The following is a 26,749-nucleotide window of genomic DNA, read 5'->3' as shown; positions in this document are numbered from 1 at the left end:
AACCAAATAGTAGACGCGAGAAACATAAGATTATTGTACTGTATATTAAAAAAAAGGGGATAAAGTGGCAACATTGCGCTTCTTGGAGACACACCCAGCTCATTGGTATCATAGGTATGTCACGACTATGGGGTTTGTTTTCCCAGAAGGCAAAGGAAAGTTGGCACGGGCAAGACGTGAATGTAAGAACATATTTTTTATTAACACTATAACTAAAAACAGGAACAAACAAAAGGCACGCACAATGGCGGTACAAAAACTTGGCTATGAAACAAAAGACTAGCACAAAGTCAATTAACCAAAAACACGAAACAAAACACTTGCACTATGGCATGAATAATGAGAAAACTTACTTGGAACAAAACGAGAACGGGACATGGATCATTGGCATGGATTACAACAGAGGTCGGGAACCTTTTTGGCCGAGAGAGCCAAGAATCCAAATATTTTAAAATGTATTTCCATAAGAGCCATATAATTTTTTTTCAACACTGAACACAACTAAACGCGTGCATTTTTAAGTAAGACCACCATTACTAGAGTATAATAGGTCTCATAATCTTTGTAATAACGTTGATATTCTGAAGTTAACTGTGGAGGGGCGTGGCCTGCGGGCCTGCAGCAAAGCTGGGTGTGCCAGGACCGACCTCGAAATCAGCGACAGGTGCGTAGATGGCCCACTTGGGCCTTGTTATCTAATCACCTGTCGCTCTGTTATAAGCAGAAAGCTGGGAGGAGAGACAGGGTTGGAGCTGGAGCCAGAGCGCGAGCGAGAACGAAAGCGAAAAACACAATTGCTGGAAAGCAACTGAGAGACTTAATGAAAAATTTAAAAAATATCGTAACCCTGAAAAAGGCTTTCATGTCGGTGCTTGGTGGTCTGAAGAACCCCCAGGAGGGCAAGCCCGAAAAAAAAAACAATGATAAATAAATCATGCAATTTCTTCAACAAGTGCGGTAGAAAAAAGGATGGATGGATTCAAATGCATGAGCATGTTTAATATTTTGAACGTTATTTTTAACATTTTGATTACAAGTGGAATTAGTCATTACTTATCGTGTTAAGCAGTGTCAGCTCAGATTTATCCGAGAGCCAGATGCAGTCATCAAAAGAGCCACATCTGGCTCTAGAGCCATAGGTTCCCTACCCCTGGATTACAAGGTGCACAGCAGGTGATCGAGGGTGTGAAAGAGGTGATGTTGCCAGAATGAACAACAGAAACAGATAGGCTTAAATAATATTGTAGTGATTAGTGAAAACAGGTGTGAGACATGAGGACAGGTGAAAACTAATGGGTAGTCATGGTGATAAAAAAAACAGGAACTGAGTGGCCAAAAAACCAACAGAACATGACTAAAACAAAACATGATCACAGACATGACAAGGTAGTGACACACACTCTCGGAAAGTGCTTGTAAACTGCATCCAGGTCAGAGTTTGTCCAATAAACAACATTATTGTGGAACATCTGAGGCTTGTTTGAAATTGGTCCAAAAAAAACAAAACATGATACTATGGGACATTAAACCTGAATTTAAAGACCTAAGGGAGCCATAATTAGGGTCCTTGGCCAAGGACCCTATTGAAACTGTAAGGTTTTATTATTCTTTTTTCTTTATTATTATTCCGCTCATTTGCACCCTAATTTGACCCCCTTAACATGTTTCAAAACTCACCAAATTTGACACACACGTCGGTCTGGCAAACCTTCCCAACTTATTAAGCAACCAAACCCCAAAAATGAAAATTGCGCGCTAGCGCCCCCTAGGAAGAAAAAAAAAAAACAGACTGCTTGTAACTTCCGTTAGGAATGTCGTAGAGACATGAAACAAAAACCTCTATGTAGGACTGACTTAGACCTAGATTCCCCATTAGAAACTTCTATATCTAAAATCAACAGGAAGTTGGCAACTCATTCAAAGCAAAATGTTCGCAAAAAATGCTATTTTTGCCTCTTTGAGCTGTAATTTGACCCCCTTACAATGCTTCAAAACTCCCCAAACTTGGCACACACATCAGTACTGGCAAAAATTATGATCTAATGAAAAAACTAAACCCGAAAATTAAAAAAATGCGCTTTAGCTTTAGCGCATTTTTTTAATAAAACACAGCAAAAACGGCTCCTAGGAAGAAAACACAAACAAAATTGCTTGTAACTTCCAGCAGGGATGCCGGAAAGACATGAAACAAAAACTTCTATGTAGGTCTCACTTAGACCTACATTTAGATGATTGACATCCTTCGGCAAAAATCAACAGGAAGTTAAAAATTACCACTTCAAAATAAAAGTTTTGTAAAAACCCGTCACCTTTTTCAAACGTAAACTCCTCCGAGTGCGTTTTTCGTTTGGGCTTCAAACTCGCACAGGAGAGAGTTTGAACCCTTTTGATTGAAACTATCGAACAAAGTTTTGATTACTGCTCCGGTTTTGATTTTAAGCGCCTTCAAAGAACCCCTGCGCAAAGTTTCCTAAAAAATGTAATTTTTGCCTCGTTGAGCTGTAATTTCCATCCATTTTCTACCGCTTATTCCCTTTTGGGGTCGCGGGGGGCGCTGGCGCCTATCTCAGCTACAATTGGGCGGAAGGCGGGGTACACCCTGGACAAGTCGCCACCTCATCGCAGGGCCAACACAGATAGACAGACAACATTCACACTCACATTCACACACTAGGGCCAATTTAGTGTTGCCAATCAACCTATCCCCAGGTGCATGTTTTTGGAAGTGGGAGGAAGCCGGAGTACCCGGAGGGAACCCACGCATTCACGGGGAGAACATGCAAACTCCACACAGAAAGTTCCCGAGCCTGGATTCGAACCCAGGACTGCAGGACCTTCGTATTGTGAGGCAGACGCACTAACCCCTCTGCCACCGCGAAGCCCAGCTGTAATTTGACCCCCTTAAAATGCTTCAAAGTGTAAGTTAAAGCTCTACTATGCAAAGTGAAAGCCATTTATCAACAACATCCAGAAACGCTGATCTGTAATTTGACCCCCTTAACATGCTTCAAAACTCACCAAATTTTACACACACATCAGAACTGGCGAAAATTGCCATCTAATAAAAAACCAAACCCTAAAAGTCAAAATTGCGCTCCAGCGCCCCCTAGGAAAAAACCCAGACAAAACTGTGTGTAACTTCTGTTAGAAATGTCGTAGAGACATGAAACGAAGACCTCTATGTAGGTCTGACTTAGACCAGGGCTTGGCAGCGGCCAAAGGCGGACCCGACCATCGCTGCTTGCAGCTTTAATTTGAAGTTAATCCACAAAAGTGAACATTATGTTCCAGTTCCCAGTGGGAGTACAGTAAACCAGAACAAAGACCTGCAGCCCCTTAACGGGAGCGTAACACCCTCAAGAAAGGACAGATGCCGGCTCACTTTCAGCGATAAGTTCATAAATCACCATAAGTAAGTCAATTGGTGTGGTTTTAAGTGCCTCCTGTCTGCAACCTGATTGGAGCGACGGCAATGAACTTGAAGGCAGCCTGGAAGTCGGACCCCGTCGCTCCTTGTTAGGCCTGACACTTTGACTGAAGGCTGAGTGGGAATGAAGAGAGAGTGGCATTTCAACAAGAAGCCCCTGCGGCCGAAAGCTCTCAAAACGGTTAAAGAAGTTCATTTGTTGGAAGCCGACTTCCTGCTGACGGATGACTGATAGCCGGGCTTCATCGCTTTGAGGCCTTCAGGCTTCTTTTCCACCAGGTTAGAACTCAAAGTGTGTGAAAGGACAAAGTAATGCATGCAAATAAACATATGGACCACATGTTGAGTCATTCATTGTTTTTAAGCCTGGTTTTAAGCATTTGGATGTAGTATTTACACATTGTTCCTGTTTCAAGAGAAGCGTTTAGTGGGACGACAGTAGGAAGGGGGTACCTGACACATAAAACGTGACAAATTGGCGGGGTGAACTATCCATGTTAGACGGCAGTAGGGTGTACAATATTTCAAAATGTCTTTAGTGGAAATTCCAACTTTGACCACAACGTCAGTATGTAGAGAGGCGCTTCGCCTGACACATAAAACGTGACAAATTGGGGGGGTGCACTATCCACGTTAGATGGCAGCAGGGTGTAGAATATCTTAAAATGTCTTTTGTAGAAATTCCAACTTTGACCACAATGTCAGTATGTAGCGAGGCGCTTTACCTGACACATAAAACGTGACAAATTAGGGGGTATGCACTATCCACATTAGAAAGTAATAGTTTCTAATGTTGCAAAAATGTGCAAAATAAATATCAAATTTCAACATTTCTGTCAAAGATTTGCATCAATCTGTGACACATAGTCATTTTGATAGTAGGCTAATATAGACACTTACATCATGTGTTGTCTTCATTATAACACTTAAATAAGATTTTTAAAGTCATTTTGATAGTAGGCTAATATAGCTAATATAGACACTTACGTCATGTGTTGCCTTCATTATAACACTTATATAAGACTTTTAAAGTCATTTTGATAGTAGGCTAATATAGCTAATATAGACACTTACATCATGTTTTGTCTTCATTATAACACTTCTATAAGACTTTTAAAGTCATTTTGATAGTAGGCTAATATAGCTAATATGGACACTTACATTATGTGTTGTCTTCATTATAACACTTATATACGATTTTTTAAAGTCATTTTGATAGTAGGCTAATATAGCTAATATAGACACTTACGTCATGTGTTGCCTTCATTATAACACTTATATAAGACTTTTAAAGTCATTTTGATAGTAGGCTAATATAGCTAATATAGACACTTACATCATGTGTTGCGTTCATTATAACACTTATATAAGACTTTTAAAGTCATTTTGATAGTAGGCTAATATAGCTAATATAGACACTTACATCATGTGTTGACTTCATTATAACACTTATATAAGACTTTTAAAGTCATTTTGATAGTAGGCTAATATAGCTAATATAGACACTTACATCATGTGTTGCCTTCATTATAACACTTATATAAGATTTTTAAAGTCATTTTGACAGTAGGCTAATAAAAACACTTACATTATGTGTTGTCTTCATTATAACACTTAAATAAGATTTTTAAAGTCATTTTGATAGTAGGCAATTATAGTTAATTAAGACACTTACGTCATGTGTTGTCTTCATTATAACACTTATATAAGACTTTTAAAGTCATTTTGATAGTAGGCTAATATAGCTAATATGGACACTTACATTATGTGTTGTCTTCATTATAACACTTATATAAGATTTTTAAAGTCATTTTGATAGTAGGCTAATATAGCTAATACAAACACTTACATCATGTGTTGCCTTAATTATAACACTTATATAAGATTTTTAAAGTCATTTTGATAGTAGGCTAATATAGCTAATATAGACACTTACATCATGTGTTGCCTTAATTATAACACTTATATAAGATTTTTAAAGTCATTTTGATAGTAGGCTAATATAGCTAATATAGACACTTACATCATGTGTTGTCTTCATTATAACACTTAAATAAGACTTTTAAAGTAGTTTTGATAGTAGGCAATTATAGCTAATGAAGACACGTCATGTGTTGCCTTCATTATAATACTTATATAAGATTTTTAAAGTCATTTTGATAGTAGGCTAATATAGCTAATATAGACACTTACATCATGTTTTGCCTTCATTATAACACTTATATAAGACTTTTAAAGTCATTTTGATAGTAGGCTAATATAGCTAATATAGACACTTACATTATGTGTTGTCTTCATTATAACACTTATATAAGACTTTTAAAGTCATTTTGATAGTAGGCTAATATAGCTAATATAGACACTTACATCATGTGTTGTCTTCATTATAACACTTAAATAAGATTTTTAAATACATTTTGATAGTAGGCTAATATAGCTAATATAGACACTTACATTATGTGTTGTCTTTGTACCATGAATTGATTAACGTGGACCCGACTTAAACAAGTTGAAAAACTTATTGGGGTGTTACCATTTAGTGGTCAATTGTACGGAATATGTACTGTACTGTGCAATCTACTAATAAAAGTATGAATCAATCAATCAATGTCTTCATTATAACACTTAAATAAGATTTTTAAAGTAATTTTGATAGTAGGCAATTATAGTTAATTAAGACACTTACGTCATGTGTTGCCTTCATTATAACACTTATATAAGACTTTTAAAGTAATTTTGATAGTAGGCTAATATAGCTAATATAGACACTTCCATCATGTGTTGTCTTCATTATAACACTTATATAAGACTTTAAAGTAATTTTGATAGTAGGCTAATATAGCTAATATAGACACTTACATCATGTTTTGCCTTCATTATAACACTAATATAAGACTTTTAAAGTCATTTTGATAGTAGGCTAATATAGCTAATATAGACACTTACATTATGTGTTGTCTTCATTATAACACTTATATAAGACTTTTAAAGTCATTTTGATAGTAGGCTAATATAGCTAATATAGACACTTACATTATGTGTTTCCTTCATTATAACACTTATATAAGATTTTTAAAGTAATTTTGATAGTAGGCTAATATAGCTAATATAGACACTTACATCATGTTTTGCCTTCATTATAACACTTATATAAGACTTTTAAAGTCATTTTGATAGTAGGCTAATATAGCTAATATAGACACTTACATCATGTGTTGCCTTCATTGTAACACTTATATAAGACTTTTAAAGTAGTTTTGATAGTAGGCTAATATAGCTAATATAGACACTTACATCATGTGTTGCCCTCATTACAACACTTATATAGGGTTTTTAATTTTGTGCGGCTACAGACAGAATAGTTTTTTGTATTTTCGGTCCAATATGGCTCTTTTAAAATTTTGGGTTGCCAACCCTGCTGTAAACGTTTTTTTATTCCTTTTTTTAAAAGGCAAGTTATATATTTAATGTTTGAATTATTATTATTTTTTTTTTTAGATTTTAATGACGCAAAGTAAAAAGGCTTACAGTTTTGAAGTCTTGAACGTATTGAATTGATATTTTACACTGAAATGAGCCGCATTTGACGTGCGAGCGTGACTCACCTGTAAAAACATGTCCAAGGAGTGAAGTTTAAACATTCTCCCTGAAAGAAAATGAATGTTTCACAGCGACAAGGTCGTATTATTGAGTCGTTCACGTTCCTCCCGGTTTGACGTGCGGCGAGATGAAAAGACGTTCCGTGTTTCCACGACGATCACAATGTCAACAAAGCCATGTTTTGACATTTTGCAGGGGAGTCATCAGAACTAATACTTGCACTGCAAGGCTGTGGTTCTGCTTTTGAAGGCCAGTTTTGGCCCACAGCGCAGGTACTTGTTATCAAAGGAGCTTTGAAAAACATCTTTTTTGGGGTTGTTACATGATCAAGAAGAATAACTTCAAAACATACCACTTTTAACTTTCACATTTTGTAAGACTTCACAATATTATATTTCAATCTCGCTTTCTGTATGCATTTTTTTTAACTGCATTTATTCTGTCTCCTTTGGTTTCATTTTTCTAGTCTCAACTTTTTACTTTTTACCTATACTTTGAACCCTGCGACTAATAAAAAGGTGCGGCTAATTTATGGATTTTCCTCCACAATTTTTGTTAAATCATGAATAGTGTCGCCATAAAAACCCTGAAATGTTCCCAATCTAAAATACATCCATGGGCAGAAAGTAGACCTGTCCGACGGTATAACATATGTGGGGGTTTGTCGGGTATTAGACCAAAGCGCCGTACATACTCAATTTGCCCATTTTTTTATTTTATTCGTGAATAGCGTTGCCATGGCAACACGAAACGTTCCCAATTTAAAATACGCCCATGGGCAGAAAATGGACTTGTCCGACACTATATTATACGTGGGGGTTCGTTGGCTGGTTCATCGCGTATTAGACCAAAAGCACCGTACCTAATCAATTGGCCCATTTTTTAATTCATTCGTGAATAGCGTTGCCATGGTAACACAAAATGTTCCCAATTTAAAATAAGTCCATAGGCAGAAAGTGGACCTGTCCGACTGTATAACATATGTGGGGGTTTGTTGGCTGGTTTGTCGCGCATTAGACCAAAACACTGTACCTAATCATTTGGCCCATTTTTGGATTTATTTGTGAATAGCGTTGCCATGGTAACAGGAAATGTTCCCATTTTAAAATACGTCCATAGGCAGAGAGTAAACCTATCCGACGGTATAACATATGTGGGGGTTTGTTGGCCGGTTCGTCGCGTATTAGACCAAAAGCACCGTACTAATCAATTGGCCCATGTTTTAATTTATTTGTGAATAGCGTTGCCATGGTAACACCAAATGTTCCCAATTTAAAATAAGTCCATAGGCAGAAAATGGACCAGTCTGACGGTATAACATATGTGGGGGTTCGTTGGCTGGTTCGTCACATATTAGACCAAAGCACCAGACCTAATCAAGTGGCCAATTTTTTATTTATTTGTGAATAGCGTTGCCATGGTAACACGAAATGTTCCCAATTTAAAATACGATCATAGGCAGAAAGTAGACCTATCCGACGGTATAACATATGTGGGGGTTTGTTGGCTGGTTTGTCGTGTATTAGACCAAAACACTGTACCTAATCATTTAGCCCATTTTTGGACTTATTCGTGAATAGAGTTACCATGGTAACACGAAATGTTCCCAATTTAAAATACGCTCATAGGCGGAAAGTAGACCTAACCGACGTTATAACATATGTGGGGGTTTGTTGGCTGGTTTGTCGCGTATTAGACCAAAGCGCCGTACCTGATCAATTGGCCCATTTTATTGATTTATTTGTGAATACCGTTGCCATGGTAACACAAAATGTTCCCAATTTAAAATAAGTCGATAGGCAGAGAGTAGACCTAACCGACGGTATAACATATGTGGGGGTTTGTGGGCTGGTTCGTCGCGTATTAGACCAAAGCGCTCTACCTAATCAATTGGCCTATTTTTTTAAATTTATACGTGGATAGCGTTGCCATGGTAACACCAAATGTTCCCAATTTAAAATACGTTCATAGGCAGAAAGTAGACCTATCTGACGGTATAACATATGTGGGGGTTTGTTGGCTGGTTCGTCACATATTAGACCAAAGCGTCGTACCTAATCAATTGGCCATTTTTTATTTATTCGTAAATAACGCTGCTATGGTAACACAAAATGTTCCCAATCTAAAATACGTCCATAGGCAGAAAGTAGACCTATCCGACTGTATAACATATGTGGGGGTTCGTTGGCTGGTTCGTCACATATGAGACCAAAGCACCATACCTAATAAATTGGCAATTTTTTATTTATTTATTTGTGAATAGCGTTGCCATGGTAACACAAAATGTTCCCAATTTAAAATACGTCCATAGGCAGAAAGTAGACATATCCGACTGTATAACATATGTGGGGGTTTGTGGGCTGGTTCGTCACATATTAGACCAAAGCAACATACCTAATCAATTGGCCCATTTTTTGATTTATCTGTGAGTAGCGTTGCCATGGTAACAGGAAATGTTCCCATTTTAAAATACGTCCATAGGCAGAAAGTAGACCTAACCGACGGTATAACATATGTGGGGGTTTGTGGGCTGGTTGGTCGTGTATTAGACCAAAGTGCCATAACTACTCAATTGGGCCATTTTTTGATTCATTCGTGAATAGAGTTGCCATAGTAACATGAAATGTTCCCAATTTAAAATACGTCCATAGACAGAAAGTAGACCTATCCGACGGTATAACATATGTGGGGGTTCGTTGGCTGGTTCGTCGCCTATTAGACCAAAGCGTCGTACCTAATCAATTGGCCCATTTTTTAATTTATTCGTGAATAGAGTTGCCATGGTAACACGAAATGTTCCCAATTTAAAATACGTCCATAGACAGAAAGTAGACCTATCCGACGGTATACCATATGTGGGGGTTTGTTGGCTGGTTTGTCGCCTATTAGACCAAAAGCACCATACCTAATCAATTGGCCCATTTTTTTATTTATTCGTGAATAGCGTTGCCATGGTAACACAAAATGTTCCCAATTTAAAATAAGTCCATAGGCAGAGAGTAGACCTAACCGATGGTATGACATATGTGGGGGTTTGTTGGCTGGTTCGTCACATATTAGACCAAAACACTGTACCTAATCAATTGGCCCATTGTTGGATTTATTCGTGAATAGAGTTGCCATGGTAACAGGAAATCTTCCCATTTTAAAATACTTCCATAGACAGAAAGTAGACATATCCGATGGTATAACATATGTGGGGGTTCGTTGGCTGGTCCGCCACGTATTCTACCAAAGTTCCATACCTAATCAATCGGCCCATTTTTTGATTTATTTATTCGTGAATAGCGTTGCCATGGTAACACGAAATGTTCCCAATTTAAAATACGCTCATAGGCAGAAAGTAGACCTAACCGACGTTATAACATATGTGGGGGTTCTTTGGCTGGTTTGTCGCGTATTAGACCAAAGCGCCGTACCTTATCAATCGGCTCATTTTATTGATTTATTTGTGAATACCGTTGCCATGGTAACACAAAATGTTCCCAATTTAAAATAAGTCGATAGGCAGAGAGTAGACCTAACCGACGGTATGACATATGTGGGGGTTTGTTGGCTGGTTCGTCGCGTATTAGACCAAAGCGCTCTACCTAATCAATTGGCCTATTTTTTTTAATTTATACGTGGATAGCGTTGCCATGGTAACACCAAATGTTCCCAATTTAAAATACGCTCATAGGCAGAAAGTAGACATATCCGACGGTATAACATATGTGGGGGTTTGTTGTCTGGTTAGTCGCCTATTAGACCAAAGCGCAGTACCTAATCAATTGTCCATTTTTTATTTATTCGTAAATAACATTGCTATGGTAACACAAAATGTTCCCAATTTATAATAGGCCAATCGGGGCGAACGAGACCTTTCCCACGGTATAACATAAGTGGGGGTTCGTTGGCTGGTTCATCTCGTATTTTTGCCTCTTTGCGCTGTAATTTGACCCCTTTAAAATCACCAAAGTCACCAAACTTGGCGCACACATAAGGACTGGCGAATATTGCGATCTAATGAAAAAACCAAACCCCAAAACTCAAAATTGCGCTCTAGCGCTATTTTTGAATAAAACACTGAAATAACTGCTCCTAGGAAGAAAACACAGACAAAATTGCTTGTAACTTCCGGTAAGAATGTCGGAGAGACATGAAACAAAAACCTCTATGTAGGTCTCGCTTAGACCTACATTTCATAGATTGACAACCCCCAACAAAAATCAACAGGAAGTTTGCAATCCCCCCTTCAAAACAAAAGTTTTGTGAAAACCGGTCACCTTTCTTCAAACATTATCTCCTCTGAGTGCGTTTGTTGTTTTGGCTTCAAACTCGCACAGGAGAGGGATTGAACCCTTCTGATTAAAAGTATAGAACAGAGTTTTGATAAGTTCTCAGGTTTTGATTTTACGCGCCTTCAAAGAACCCCTGTGCAAAGTCTCCTAAAAAATGTCCTTTTTGCCTCTTTGAGCTGTTATTTGACCCCCTTAAAATGCTTCTAAACTCACCAAATTTGACACACACATCAGGTCTGGCAAAAATTGCGATCTGATGAAAAAACCTAACCTCAAAACTCAAAACTGTGCTCTACCGCCCCCTTAGGAATACAACACGGACAAACTGCTCCTAGGAAGAAAACACGGACAAAACTGCTTGTAACTTCCGGTAGGAATGTCAGAGAGACATGAAACAAAAAACACTATGTAGGTCTCACTTAGACCTACATTTTAATAATTAACATACTTTAGCAAAAATCAACAGGAAGTTTGATATTTTCACTTCAATACAACAACTGCATTACTTTCACAATGCATTAGATTCTCAAAATAGTGGCTCCAAGGCGTATTCTAACGCGTGGGTCTCGGGGGCAGCAGCCAAAGGCGGACCCGACCAACGCTGCTTGCAGCTTTAATTATTATTATTGTTTATTGTGAGCAAACTGTGGTGCTGAATTTCCCCCAGGGATCAATAAAGTACTTTCTATTGTATTCTATTCTACTTATAACTTTAGCCCTGAACGATGTCCCCATGTTCCTGCACAGCACTGATGTGTGTGGTGTGTGTGTGCACAGCACTGATGTGTGTGTGTGGTGCTTACTATGATCTTCTGGCACTGGATGCTGCTGCTGTTGAACCTGAGGGCGGGGACACTGAGCGTGTTGCCTTGGATGTGAAACATGCACTCGTAGTTCCTCTGCCCGGATTGCGGCTGAGGCAGGTTCTGAGCCAGCAGCGTGATTGGCCTCATAACTCCGGCGGGGATATAGATCTGAGTGGAGGGCAGGATTTGAGGACACTCCTGCAGATAAGAAAATTAAGAGCAGAGAGGTTGAGATGTGACCGGAAAAGCAAGAAGGAGGGGGGATTAAGGTGCACGATGGCGCCGGGAGGAATGGTCGCTATTGTGACTTTGGAACACGGATGCAACATGTACGTTTATTGACATGCAGGTGGAGGTTCAGGCAGCCTTTTTGAAAGCAAGAGCTACTTCTTGGGTACTGATTAATGCCAAGGGCTACCAGTTTGATACACACTTCAATAAATTGCCAGAAATAGCCAATTTGCTCAATTTACCTTTAACAATATGTCATTATTGATAATTAATAATATTTATCATTGTGGGAACACTGATCATCTTAATGATTTCTCACAATAAATATATATATATAGAAACAGATAAATGTAAAAAAAAAAAAGAAGGTATTTTCTGTCAGTCATTCCGTCGTACATTTTTCTGTAGAGAATAAAAAACGAAAAAAAACGCTTATTTGAACGGTTTAAAAGAGAAGAAAACAGGAAAAAAATGGAAATTACATTTTGAAACATAGTTCATCTTCAATTTCCACTCTTTAAAATTCAAAATTCAACCAAAAAAAGAAGAGAAAAAGTAGCTAATTCGAATCTTTTTGAAAACAAAGAATTTATGGAACATCATTAGTAATTTTTCCTGATTAAGATTAATTTTACAATTTTGATGACATGTTTTAAATAGGTTAAAATCCAATCTGCACTTTGTTAGAATATATAACAAATTGGACCAAGCTATATTTCTAACAAAGACAAATCATTATTTCTTCTAGATTTTCCAGAACAAATTTTTTTAAAGAAATTTAAAACACTTTAAAATACGATTTAAATTTGATTCTATAGATTTTCTAGATTTGCCAGAATAATTTTTTTGAATTTTAATCATAAGTTTGAAGAAATATTTCACGAATATTCTTCGTCGAAAAAACAGAAGCTAAAATGAAGAATTAAAATAAAATGTATTTATTATTCTGTACAATAAAAAAAAATAATTTACTTGAACATTGATTTAAATTGTCAGGAAAGAAGAGGAACGAATTAAAAGGTAAAAAGGTATATGTGTTTAAAAATCCTAAAATCACTTTTAAGGTAGTATTTTTTCTCTATAATTGTCTTTCTGAAAGTTATAAAAAAATATATATAAAGTTATAAAAAGATGAATGAATTTATTTAAACAAGTGAAGACCAAGTCTTTAAAATATTTTCTTGGATTTTCAAATTCTATTTGAGTTTTGTCTCTCTTAGAATTAAAAATGTCCAGCAAAGCGAGACCAGCTTGCTAGTAAATAAATAACATTTAAAAAAATAGAGGCAGCTCACTGGTAAGTGCTGCTATTTGAGCTATTTTTAGAACAGGCCAGCGGGCGACTCATCCGGTCCTTACGGGCGACCTCGTTGGTGACCCCTGTTTTACATGTACAGTATGGAGGGCCGAATAGGACAAAATCTAATAAAACATTTTTTAGAAAATTACTGAAATGTGTCTCTAATAATTGCAATTTGGGTCGTAAATTGTACTGATTGATGGTTGAATTTGATGTATTTACAAATAAAAAAAGCGCTGACAAATTCCAAAATAAAAATAAATTAAAAAAAAAATAAATATGATTAAATAATACTTAATTAGATGTGTCATTAATTATTTGTATTGTAAAATAATTAAATAAACAATTAATTAAATTGTAAAGCAATTAATGAAATAATACAATCAAAAAATTATTAAATGTAATTTTGCATTTAGTAAATCTATTGAATATGTTAACACATTCCATCCATCCATTTTCTACCGCTTATTCCCTTTCGGGGTCGCGGGGGGCGCTGGCGCCTATCTCAGCTACAATCGGGCGGAAGGCGGGGTACACCCTGGACAAGTCGCCACCTCATCGCAGGGCCAACACAGATAGACAGACAACATTCACACACTAGGGCCAGTTTAGTGTTGCCAATCAACCTATCCCCAGGTGCATGTCTTTGGAAGTGGGAGGAAGCCGGAGTACCCGGAGGGAACCCACGCATTCACGGGGAGAACATGCAAACTCCACACAGAAAGATCCCGAGCCTGGATTTGAACCCAGGACTGCAGGACCTTCGTATTGTGAGGCAGACGCACTAACCCCTCTGCCACCGTGAACACATTTATAAATGTAATTCCGGGTGGTTGAAATACTAGTGTAGTATCCCCAAATACTTGTAAGTTGAAATACAAACCCCGTTTCCATATGAGTTGGGAAATTGTGTTAGATGTAAATATAAACAGAATACAATGATTTGCAAATCCTTTTCAACCCATATTCAGTTGAATATGCTACAAAGACAACATATTTGATGTTCAAACTCATAAACATTTTGTAAATAATCATTAACTTTAGAATTTGATGCCAGCAACATGTGACAAAAAAGTTGGGAAAGGTGACAATAAATACAGATAAAGTTGAGGAATGCTCATCAAACACTTATTTGGAACATCCCACAGGTGTGCAGGCTAATTGGGAACAGGTGGGTGCCATGATTGGCTATAAAAACAGCTTCCCAAAAAATGCTCAGTCTTTCACAAGAAAGGATGGGGCGAGGTACACCCCTTTGTCCACAACTGTGTGAGCAAATAGTCAAACAGTTTAAGAACAACCTTTCTCAAAGTGCAATTGCAAGAAATTTAGGGATTTCAACATCTACGCTCCATAATATCATCAAAAGGTTCAGAGAATCTGGAGAAATCACTCCACGTAAGCGGCATGGCCGGAAACCAACATTGAATGACCGTGACCTTCCATCCCTCAAAATGTATCAAAAACAGACTCTAAATTCCAAGTTGAGTATTATTTGCAAAAAAAAAAATTAAGTGTATGAGTTTGAACATCAAATATGTTGTCTTTGTAGCATATTCAACTGAATATGGCTTGAAAAGGATTTGCAAATGATTGTATTCTGTTTATATTTACATCTAACACACTTTCCCAACTCATATGGAAACGGGGTTTGTAGTTTAATAGAATTTGATCACATTTTGAATACAAATCTACGAAACCCAAAAGTAGTGTAGTTGTCACGTTGTGTAAATGGTAAAAAAAAAAAAAACAGAATACAATTATTTGCAAACCATTTTAAACTTATATTCAATTGAATGGCCTGCAAAGACAAGATATTTAACGTTTGGACTGGTAAAAAAAAAAAAAACTGAGAAAGTTGAGGAATGCTCATCAAACACTTATTTGGAACATCCCACAAGTGAACAGGCTAATTGGGAACAGGTGGGTGCCATGATTGGCTATAAAAGCAGCTTCCAGGAAATGCTAAGTCATTCACAAACAAGGACGGGGCGAGGGTCACCACTTTGTCAACAAATGCCATCTCATAACCGAGCTATTGCAAGGAATTTAGAGATTTCACCATCTACGTTCTGTAATATCATCAAAAGATTCAGAGAATCTGGAGAAATCACTGCACGTAAGCCATGATATTACTAACCTTCCATCCAGGCAGTACTGCATCAAAAAGCGACATAATTGTGTAAAGGATATCACCACATGGGCTCGGGAACACTCCAGAAAACCACTCTCAGTAATTATAGGATTTTGCAAATTTCGGAGACCGATTTTTCTGTTTGCATTTCTGGGTGTTGTTGATAAATGCCTTTCGCTTTGCATAATAGAGTTTTAACTTGCACTTACAGATGTAGCGACCAACTGTAGTTACTGACAGTGGTTTTCCGAAGTGTTCCTGAGCCCATGTGGTGATATCCTCTACACACTGATGTTAGTTTTTGTTGCATTACCGCCTGAGGATCCAAGGTCCGTGATATCATGGCTTACGTGCAGTGATTTCTCCAGATTCTCTGAACCTTTTGTTGATATTACCGACCGTAGATGGTGAAATCCCTAAATTCCTTGCAATAGCTGGTTGAGAAATGTTGTTCTTAAACTGTTGGACAATTTGCTCAGGTATTTGTTTATTAGGGTGAGAAAATAAGCATTAACATTAGAAGATCTATAAAAAATAAATGTAATTGTGTTTCATCAAGTCATAATTGTGTTAGATTTAGTAGTTCAGACCTTTTTATTTTGGCAAGTTCTTAATAAGAGTATTTTGCAAATAAGTGCAAGTTAAAACTCTACTATGCAAAGCCAAAGCCATTTATCAACAACACCCAGAAATGCAAACAGAAAAATCGGTTTCCGGAATTTGCAAAATACTCTTATTAAGAACTTGCCAAAATAAAAAGGTCTGAACTACTAAATCTAACACAATTATGACTTGATGAAACACAATTACATTTATTTTTTATAGATCTTCTAATGTTAATGCTTATTTTCTCACCCCAATAGACAAATACCTGAGCAAATTGTCCAACAGTTTAAGAAGAAAATTTCTCAACCAGCTATTACAAGGAATTTTGTGATTTCACCACCTACAGTCCGTAATATCAACAAAAGGTTCAGAGAATCTGGAGAAATCACTGCATGTAAGCCATGATATTACACACCTTGGATCCCTCAGGCGGTAATGCAACAAAAACTAACATCAGTGTGAAGAGGATATCACCACATGGGCTCAGGAACACTTCAGAAAACCACTGTCAGTAACTACGGTTGGTCGCTACATCTGTAAGTGCAAGTTAAAACTCTACTATGAAAAGCCAAAGCCATTTATCAACAACACCCAGAAATGCAAACAGAAAAATCTGTCTCCGGAATTTGCACAATACTCTTAAGAACTTGCCGAAAAAAAAAGGTCGCAACTACTAAATCTAACACAATTTATTTTTTCTAGATCTTTTTATAAATGTTAATGCTTATTTTCTCACCCTAATAAACAAATACCTGAGCAAATTGTCCAACAGTTTAAGAACAACATTTCTCAACCAGCTATTGCAAGGAATTTAGGGATTTCACCATCTACGGTCGGTAATATCAACAAAAGGTTCAGAGAATCTGGAGAATCACTGCACATAAGCCATGATATTACACACCTTGGATCCCTCAGGTGGTAATGCAACAAAAACTAACATCAGTGTGTAGAGGATATCACCACATGGGCTCAGGAACACTTCAGAAAACCACTGTCAGTAACTACAGTTGGTCGCTACATCTATAAGTGTAAGTTAAAACTCTACTATGCAAAGTCAAAGCCATTTATCAACAACACCCAGAAATGCAAACAGAAAAATTGGTCTTCGGAATTTGCAAAATACTCTTATTAAGAACTTGCCAAAAAAAAGGGTCCCAACTACTAAATCTAACACAATTATAACTTTTTTATAGATCTTCTAATGTTAATGCTTATTTTCTCACCCTAATAAACAAATACATGAGCAAATTGTCCCACAGTTTAAGAACAACATTTCTCAACCAGCTATTGCAAGGAATTTAGGGATTTCACCATCTACGGTCCGTAATATCAACAAAAGGGTCAGAGAATCTGGAGAAATCACTGCACGTAAGCCATGATATTACAGACCTTGGATCCCTCAGGCGGTAATGCAACAAAAACTAACATCAGTGTGTAGAGGATATCACCACATGGGCTCAGGAACACTTCAGAAAACCACTGTCAGTAACTACAGTTGGTCGCTACATCTGTAAGTGCAAGTTAAAACTTTACTATGCAAAGCGAAAGCCATTTATCAACAACACCCAGAAATGCAAACAGAAAAATCTGTCTCCGGAATTTGCAAAATACTCTTAAGAACTTGCCAAAAAAAAAGGTCGCAACTACTAAATCTAACACGATTATGACTTGATGAAACACGATTACATTTATTTTTTATAGATCTTTTTATAAATGTTAATGCTTATTTTCTCACCCTAATAGACAAATACCTGAGCAAATTGTCCAACAGTTTAAGAACAACATTTCTCAACCAGCTATTCTAAGGAATTTAGGGATTTCACCATCTACGGTCGGTAATATCAACAAAAGGTTCAGAGAATCTGGAGAAATCACTGCACATAAGCCATGATATTACGGACGTTGGATCCCTCAGGCGGTAATGCAACAAAAACTAACATCAGTGTGAAGAGGATATCACCACATGGGCTCAGGAACACTTCATAAAACCACTGTCAGTAACTACAGTTGGTCGCTACATCGGTAAGTGCAAGTTAAAACTCTACTATGCAAAGTGAAAACCATTTATCAACAACACCCAGAAATGCAAACAGAAAAATCAGGCTCCGGTTTTTGGAAAATACACTTAAGAACTTGACAACAAAATGAATGTCCCAACTACAAAATTTAACACAATTATGACTTGATGAAACACAATTACATTTATTTTACATAAATATTGTAATGTTAATGCTTTTTTCTCCCTTTACTAAACAAATGCCTGACCAAATTGTCTAACTGTTTAAAAACAACATTTCTCAACCAGCTATTGCAAGGAATTTAGTGATTTCACCATCTACAGTCCGTAACATCATCAAAAAGTTTAGAGAATCTGGAGAAATCACTGCACATAAGTCATGATATCACAAAACTTCCATCCCTTAGGCGGTACTGCATCAAAAACCAACATCAGTGTGTAGAGGATATCACCACATGGGCTCAGGAACACTTCAGAAAACCACTGTCAGTAACTACAGTTGGTCGCTACATCTGTAAGTGCAAGTTAAAACTCTACTATGCAAAGTGAAAGCCATTTATCAACAACACCCAGAAATGCAAACAGAAAAATCTGTCTCCGGAATTTGCAAAATACTCTTAAGAACTTGCCAAAAAAAAAAAAAGGTCGCAACTACTAAATCTAACACAATTATGACTTGATGAAACACGATTACATTTATTTTTTATAGATCTTTTTATAAATGTTAATGCTTATTTTCTCACCCTAATAAACAAATACCTGAGCAAATTGTCCAACAGTTTAAGAACAACATTTCGCAACCAGCTATTGCAAGGAATTTAGGGATTTCACCATCTACGGTCGGTAATATCAACAAAAGGTTCAGAGAATCTGGAGAAATCACTGCACATAAGCCATGATATTACGGACGTTGGATCCCTCAGGCGGTAATGCAACAAAAACTAACATCAGTGTGAAGAGGATATCACCACATGGGCTCAGGAACACTTCATAAAACCACTGTCAGTAACTACAGTTGGTCGCTACATCGGTAAGTGCAAGTTAAAACTCTACTATGCAAAGTGAAAGCCATTTATCAACAACACCCAGAAATGCAAACATAAAAATCAGGCTCCGGTTTTTGGAAAATACACTTAAGAACTTGACAACAAAATGAATGTCCCAACTACAAAATTTAACACAATTATGACTTGATGAAACACAATTACATTTATTTTACATAAATATTGTAATGTTAATGCTTTTTTCTCCCTTTACTAAACAAATGCCTGACCAAATTGTCCAACAGTTTAACAACAACATTTCTCAACCAGATATTGCAAGGAATTTAGACATTTTACCATCTAGGGTCAGTAATATCATCAAAAAGTTTAGAGAATCTGGAGAAATCACTGCACGTAAGCCATGATATCACGGACCTTGGATCCCTCAGGCGGTAATGCAACAAAAACTAACATCAGTGTGTAGAGGATATCACCACATGGGCTCAGGAACACTTCAGAAAACCACTGTCAGTAACTACAGTTGGTCGCTACATCTGTAAGTGCAAGTTAAAACTCTACTATGCAAAGTGAAAGCCATTTATCAACAACACCCAGAAATGCAAACAGAAAAATCTGTCTGCGAAATTTGCAAAATACTCTTTTATTAAGCACTCGCCAACAAAATAAATGCCCCAACTACTAAATCTAACACAATTATGACTTGATGAAACACAATTAGATTTATTTTTCATAGATCTTGTAATGTCAATGCTTATTTCCCTCCCCCTACTAATCCTCATTGATTCAAAGTGGCACACGATCCGCATGGTGAATATCGGTTTTCCACCGGCCCGCCGACATCAAGTTTTCACACGATCCCTGAATAGAAGACGAGACGGACGGACAGAAGGCGGAAGAGGAGAAGAAATCAATGCGGTTGCTGGAGTGAAGCAGATTGTCAACAAGAAAGTGGAGCGCTAAAGTCTGAAGTATTTACAGGTGCTGGCGGGCTCTGTGATGGACCGCCGCCATGCCCGGAGGCGCTAATAGAATAGAACGCGGGGGAAAGGACACACGTAGTGTGTGTGTGTGTGTGTGTGTGATACTAGGATTGTAAGGTTCCATGTTCAAGCACCTCGTCTGAAGTGGCAGCCATTGTTAGCGTTGAAGTAGCATGTTCCAGCATCTGTTCCAATTACCGCAGGGAATTCCCGCGCACTTAATGCGCAAACACACAAAAACCCGCGGCAATGCATTGTGGGAGCCGATTCATTAAGGAGCGGTGACGGACGCCTCACCTCTTCCCACCACCAGGGGATTGATCGTGGGGGTTTTTTTTTCTTATCAGCCAACCTTGACCCATGTCTCTTTTTTTACACTTTTTCTCTTCCCTGACTGCAGTCCACACTGTGGTGAGTTCAAGAACCGCCAAAATTATAGGACTAAAGGATGTTCAGCAAAATAGTGTCATCAGTGAAGCGTACACACAAACATACTCAACAGTGATGGTTCTAACAGTTGGGTCATGTTTGTTCTCAAATTAAAAACATACTACAAAAGAAAATAATAATATTTTTCCCCTCATATTTTTCCATTTTCAATGTTTTTTGTTTATTAAATGCTACTAGGAGTCCACTACGGCGGCACATGCAGCTCGAGACCCGCGGGTTGCTGACCCCCACCTCAGAGAAACTAAGTAACATACGGCACACCGACAACGCTTGACCTACTGTTACTATAACAATCTACAAGCCCCGTTTCCATATGAGTTGAGAAATTGTGTTAGATGTAAATATAAACGGAATACAATGAATTGCAAATCCTTTTCAACCCATCCATCCATCCATCTCCACAGGAGTCCTTTGCCATGGACCAAGGACCCTATTGATACTGCTGTGTTTTATTATTATTCCGCACCTCCGCGCTGTAATTTGACTCCCTTAACATGCTTCAAAACTCACCATATTTGACACACACGTCGGTATAGCAAACCTTCCCAACATATTAAGCAACCAATCCCCCAAAATGAAAATTGCGCTCTAGCGTCCCCGAGGAAAAAATTACAGACAAAACTGCATGTAACTTCTGTTAGGAATGTCATAGCGACATGAAAAAAAAACTCCTATGTAGGTCTGACTTAGACCCAATTTTTCCTCCACTTCTTTCAGCAAAAATCTACAGGAAGTTGGCAAAAACCCCTTCAAAATAAAATTTTCGCAAAAAATGCAATTTTTGCCTCTTTGCGCTGTAATTTGACCCCTTTAAAATGCTTCAAAACTCACCAAACTTGGCGCACACATAGGGACTGGAGAATATTGTGATCTAATGAAAAAACCAAACCCCAAAACTCAAAATTGCACTCTAGCGCTATTTTTGAATAAAACACTGAAAAAACTGCTCCTAGGAAGAAAACACAGACAAAACTGCTTGTAACTTCTGGTAAGAATGTCGGAGAGACATGAAACAAAAACCTCTATGTAGGTCTCGCTTAGACCTACATTTCGTAGATTGACAACCCCCAACAAAAATCAACAGGAAGTTTGCAATCCCCCCTTCAAAACAAAAGTTTTGTAAAAACCGGTCACCTTTCTTCAAACATTATCTCCTCTGAGTGCGTTTGTTGTTTTGGCTTCAAACTCACACAGGAGAGGGATTGAACCCTTCTGATTAAAAGTATAGAACAGAGTTTTGATAAGTTCTCAGGTTTTGATTTTACGCGCCTTCAAAGAACCCCTGTGCAAAGTCTCCTAAAAAATGTCCTTTTTGCCTCTTTGAGCTGTTATTTGACCCCCTTAAAATGCTTCTAAACTCACCAAACTTGACACACACATCAGGTCTGGCAAAAACTGCGATCTGATGAAAAAATCTAAACTCAAAACTCAAAATTGCGCTCTACCGCCCCCCTAGGAATACAACACAGACAAACTGCTCCTAGGAAGAAAACACAGACAAAACTGCTTGTAACTTCCGGTAGGAATGTCAGAGAGACATGAAACAAAAAACACTATGTAGGTCTCGCTTAGACCTACATTTTAATAATGAACATACTTTAGCAAAAATCAACAGGAAGTTTGATAGTTTCATTTCAATACAACAACTGCATTACTTTCACAATCCATTAGATTCTCAAAATAGTGGCTCCAAGGCCTTTCTAACGCTTATCCGGCCGTGGGTCTCGGGGGCAGCAGCCAAAGGCGGACCCGACCAACGCTGCTTGCAGCTTTAATTTTTGTTTTGTTTTTTATGGGGAAAAAATAGTTTATTTGGGTCATATAATCTACCATCAACCATTTAGTGTGACCAGTTTAACAGTACAGATTATACATATTTAACAATCATACAAACGTAAAGAAAAGAAAAAGAATGACCGTAAAAGGAATAGGCTTATATTTGTCTAATCCTATACATGCACTGAGAACTATATGAAGTGTCATATATCAAATATAATGCAAAGGCGCAGAGTCGGGATAAACTAGTGGCTGCAAATAAGAGGGAAGCCATTGGCTGGTTTATTAAAATGGGATTAAAAGGAGATGAGACCTGAGGACGGCTGCTTCATGAGACTCGTACGCATTTCCAGCATGATTCCCGTAAGGTCGATCCGCACTTTACAGGGCCCGCCACTACACACCAAACGTTAATCTTGCCCTTTGGCGCAGTGAAGTCAGTTATCTGTTATCAGTTATCTGCGTGCGATGTTGACTTTCTTGGCCGCGGGGCAGAAACATCGACACTGAGATCTGAAGTTGTCCATGCTGAGTCCTGAGCAGTGCTAGTTTCAGTTGGTCTGCGAGGCCTCCTTTGAGTCTTGACAGATCCTCGGGGCAACGTTAGGTTTTTAGTTTCAGAAGAAAAATAGGATTAGTCGTTAATGTTACTGACGATGCCACACAAAAACAACATTTTTAAAATCTTTTTACAGTTTATTTTATAACTGAATGCAATCATTTTAGGATTTAAACTGGCACAGCTGGCTTTTAGATAGAATTTATTTTATATATTTCCACTGTCCTCCAGAGGGTCTACTTGTTTTCCTACTCAAAGCATGCAGCGACATTTCACACATTCCTTTTTTTTTAAAATTGAAAGTTGATGAAATGATGAAATGAGTGTCTCTATTGATATTGGATAATCGTGTACATGCTAGTATTGTACAGTAGACCGGTGTTAATATGATGCTGTGATATCAATAGAATATAATAGAATATAAAGTACTTTATTGATCACTGAGGGAAATTCAGCACCACAGTTCACTCACAATAAACAATAAACACTGAGGTATTTTTTTTACATGTGAGTAATATAAATACAGTCTATTATACAGCATTATTCACATGTGAATAATATAAATACAGTCTATTATACAGCATTATTCACATGTGAATAATATAAATACAGTCTATTATACAGCATTATTCACATGTGAATAATATAAATACAGTCTGTTATACAGCATTATTCACACGTGAATAATATAAATACAGTCTATTATTTAGCATTAGTCACATCTGAATAATAATACAGTCTATTATACAGCATTATTCACATGTGAATAATATAGTCTATTATACAGCATTATTCACATGTGACTAATATAAATACAGTCTATTATACAGCATTATTCACATGTGAATAACATTGATACAGTCTATTATACAGCATTATTCACATGTAATATAAATACAGTCTATTATACAGCATTATTCACATGTGAATAATATAAATACAGTCTATTATACAGCATTATTCACATGTGAATAATATAAATACAGTCTATTATACAGCATTATTCACATGTGAATAATATAAATACAGTCTATTATACAGCATTATTCACATGTGAATAACATTGATACAGTCTATTATACAGCATTATTCACATGTAATATAAATACAGTCTATTATACAGCATTATTCACATGTGAATACTATAAATACAGTCTATTATACAGCTTTATTCACATGTGAATAATATAAATACAGTCTATTATACAGCATTATTCACATGTGAGTAATATAAATACAGTCTATTATACAGCATTATTCACATGTGAGTAATATAAATACAGTCTATTATACAGCATTATTCACATGTGAATAATATAAATACAGTCTATTATACAGCATTATTCACATGTGACTAATATAAATACAGTCTATTATACAGCATTATTCACATGTGAGTAATATCTAAGGGTTACATTTAAAATTTATTTTTTTATTTTTTTCATAACCGTACTTTTTAAGAGCCTCTTAAGATATATGTCATTTTTGGCACACAGTTTGAACAGTAACACTGTGTTTGACTATTTAATTAAGTGATTTTTTTGTCATACCACTAAGGGTAAGCATACCTCAGTTTGAGAATTACCGCTCAGAGGGTTACATTAAAATACATTTCAGGGATTTTTTTTTCCTCCATTAACGTTCTTTTAAAGAGCCTCTTAAAAGACATTTAATTTGTTCGAGTAAAAACAGACCAGTAAAAAAAAGAAAAAAAAACAACGGTTAATCTACCGTGTCACACCTTCATTTAGATCACATCTATCCTTAAATGACTTCCTCTCCGCAGGGCGAGGCGTCCCATCTGCGGTGATGTCACGGGTGAGGCGAGGGCGCCGATTGGCTGCCGGCCATCGCCCATGAGGCCACCTTCCTGGGGCGCTGACACTCTGTGAGGATGATAGATGAGGATGTGTCCGTGTGTGTGTGTGTCAAGGGGGTCACCAACGTGATGAGGGTCCCCACGGATTAGCGTCACAGTCCAATGAAGCGCTTCAGGCAAAAAAAAAAAAAGGGAGGGGGGGCAAGACCCTATTGATCGGTTCTTTTGCCATAGACCCAAACCGCACTGTATGATGACCACACCCCCAGAGGTGTGCAATGGCCCTGAGTCTTCAACTATAGAAATTATTTCAATGGTTGAAATCTGCATTTTTGGGTGTTATAGGAGTTATTACCGTAATCTACAAACCCCGTTTCCATATGAGTTGGGAAATTGTGTTAGATGTAAATATAAACAGAATACAATGATTTGCAAATCCTTTTCAAGCCATATTCAGTTGAATATGCTACAAAGACAACATATTTGATGTTCAAACTCATAAACATTTTTTTTGTTGTTGCAAATAATCATTAACTTTAGAAGTTGATGGCAGCAACACGTGACAAAGAAGTTGGGAAAGGTGGCAATAAATACAGATAAAGTTGAGGAATGCTCATCAAACACTTATTTGGAACATCCCACAGGTGTGCAGGCTAATTGGGAACAGGTGGGTGCCATGATTGGCTATAAAAACAGCTTCCCAAAAAATGTTCAGTCTTTCACAAGAAAGGATGGGGCGAGGTACACCCCTTTGTCCACAACTGTGTGAGCAAATAGTCAAACAGTTTAAGAACAACCTTTCTCAAAGTGCAATTGCAAGAAATTTAGGGATTTCAACATCTACGCTCCATAATATCATCAAAAGGTTCAGAGAATCTGGAGAAATCACTCCACGTAAGCGGCATGGCCGGAAACCAACATTGAATGACCGTGACCTTCCATCCCTCAGACGGCACTGTATCAAAATCCGACATCAATCTCTAAAGGATATCACCACATGGGCTCAGGAACACTTCAGAAAACCACTGTCACTAAATACAGTTTGTCGCTACATCTGTAAGTACAAGTTAAAGCTCTACTATGCAAAGCGAAAGCCATTCATCAACAACATCCAGAAACGCCGCCGGCTTCTTTGGGCCCAAATTCATCTAAGGTGGACTGATGCAAAGTGGAAAAGTGTTCTGTGGTCTGACGAGTCCACATTTCAAATTGTTTTTGGAAATATTCAACATTGTGTCATCCGGACCAAAGGGGAAGCAAACCATCCAGACTGTTATCGACGCAAAGTTGAAAAGCCAGCATGTGTGATGGTATGGGGGTGCATTAGTGCCCAAGGCATGGGTAACTTACACATCTGTGAAGGCACCATTAATGCTGAAAGGTACATACAGGTTTTGGAGCAACATATGTTGCCATCTAAGCGCCGTCTTTTTCATGGACGCCCCTGCTTATTGCAGCAAGACAATGCCAAGCCACATTCAGCACATGTTACAACAGCGTGGCTTTGTAAAAAAAAGAGTACGGGTACTTTCCTGGCCCGCCTGCAGTCCAGACCTGTCTACCATGGAAAATGTGTGGGACATTATGAAGCGTAAAACACGACAGCGGAGACCCCGGACTGTTGAAGGACTGAAGCTCTACATAAAACAAGAATGGGAAAGAATTCCACTTTCAAAGCTTCAACAATTAGTTTCCTCAGTTCCCAAACGTTTATTGAGTGTTGTTAAAAGAAAAGGTGATTTAACACAGTGGTGAACATG

The 26,749-nt window shown here is 37.5% G+C and overlaps 1 protein-coding gene across 1 annotated transcript in view; it reads right to left on the bottom strand.

The window, feature by feature from the left end:
- LOC133553997 (plexin-A1-like) overlaps window positions 1–26,749 on the bottom strand; it is a 648,088-nt gene that overhangs the window by 199,338 nt on the left and 422,001 nt on the right. Inside the window, exon 14 of the mRNA XM_061902321.1 lies at window positions 12,111–12,311. Within this exon, the coding sequence (XP_061758305.1) occupies window positions 12,111–12,311 (201 nt within the window). The remainder of the gene's footprint in view (window positions 1–12,110; window positions 12,312–26,749) is intronic.

Source organism: Nerophis ophidion, linkage group LG06, assembly GCF_033978795.1.
Source record: "Nerophis ophidion isolate RoL-2023_Sa linkage group LG06, RoL_Noph_v1.0, whole genome shotgun sequence".
Taxonomy (NCBI): Eukaryota; Metazoa; Chordata; class Actinopteri; order Syngnathiformes; family Syngnathidae; genus Nerophis; species Nerophis ophidion.
This window is presented reverse-complemented; position numbering and strand designations above follow the sequence as displayed.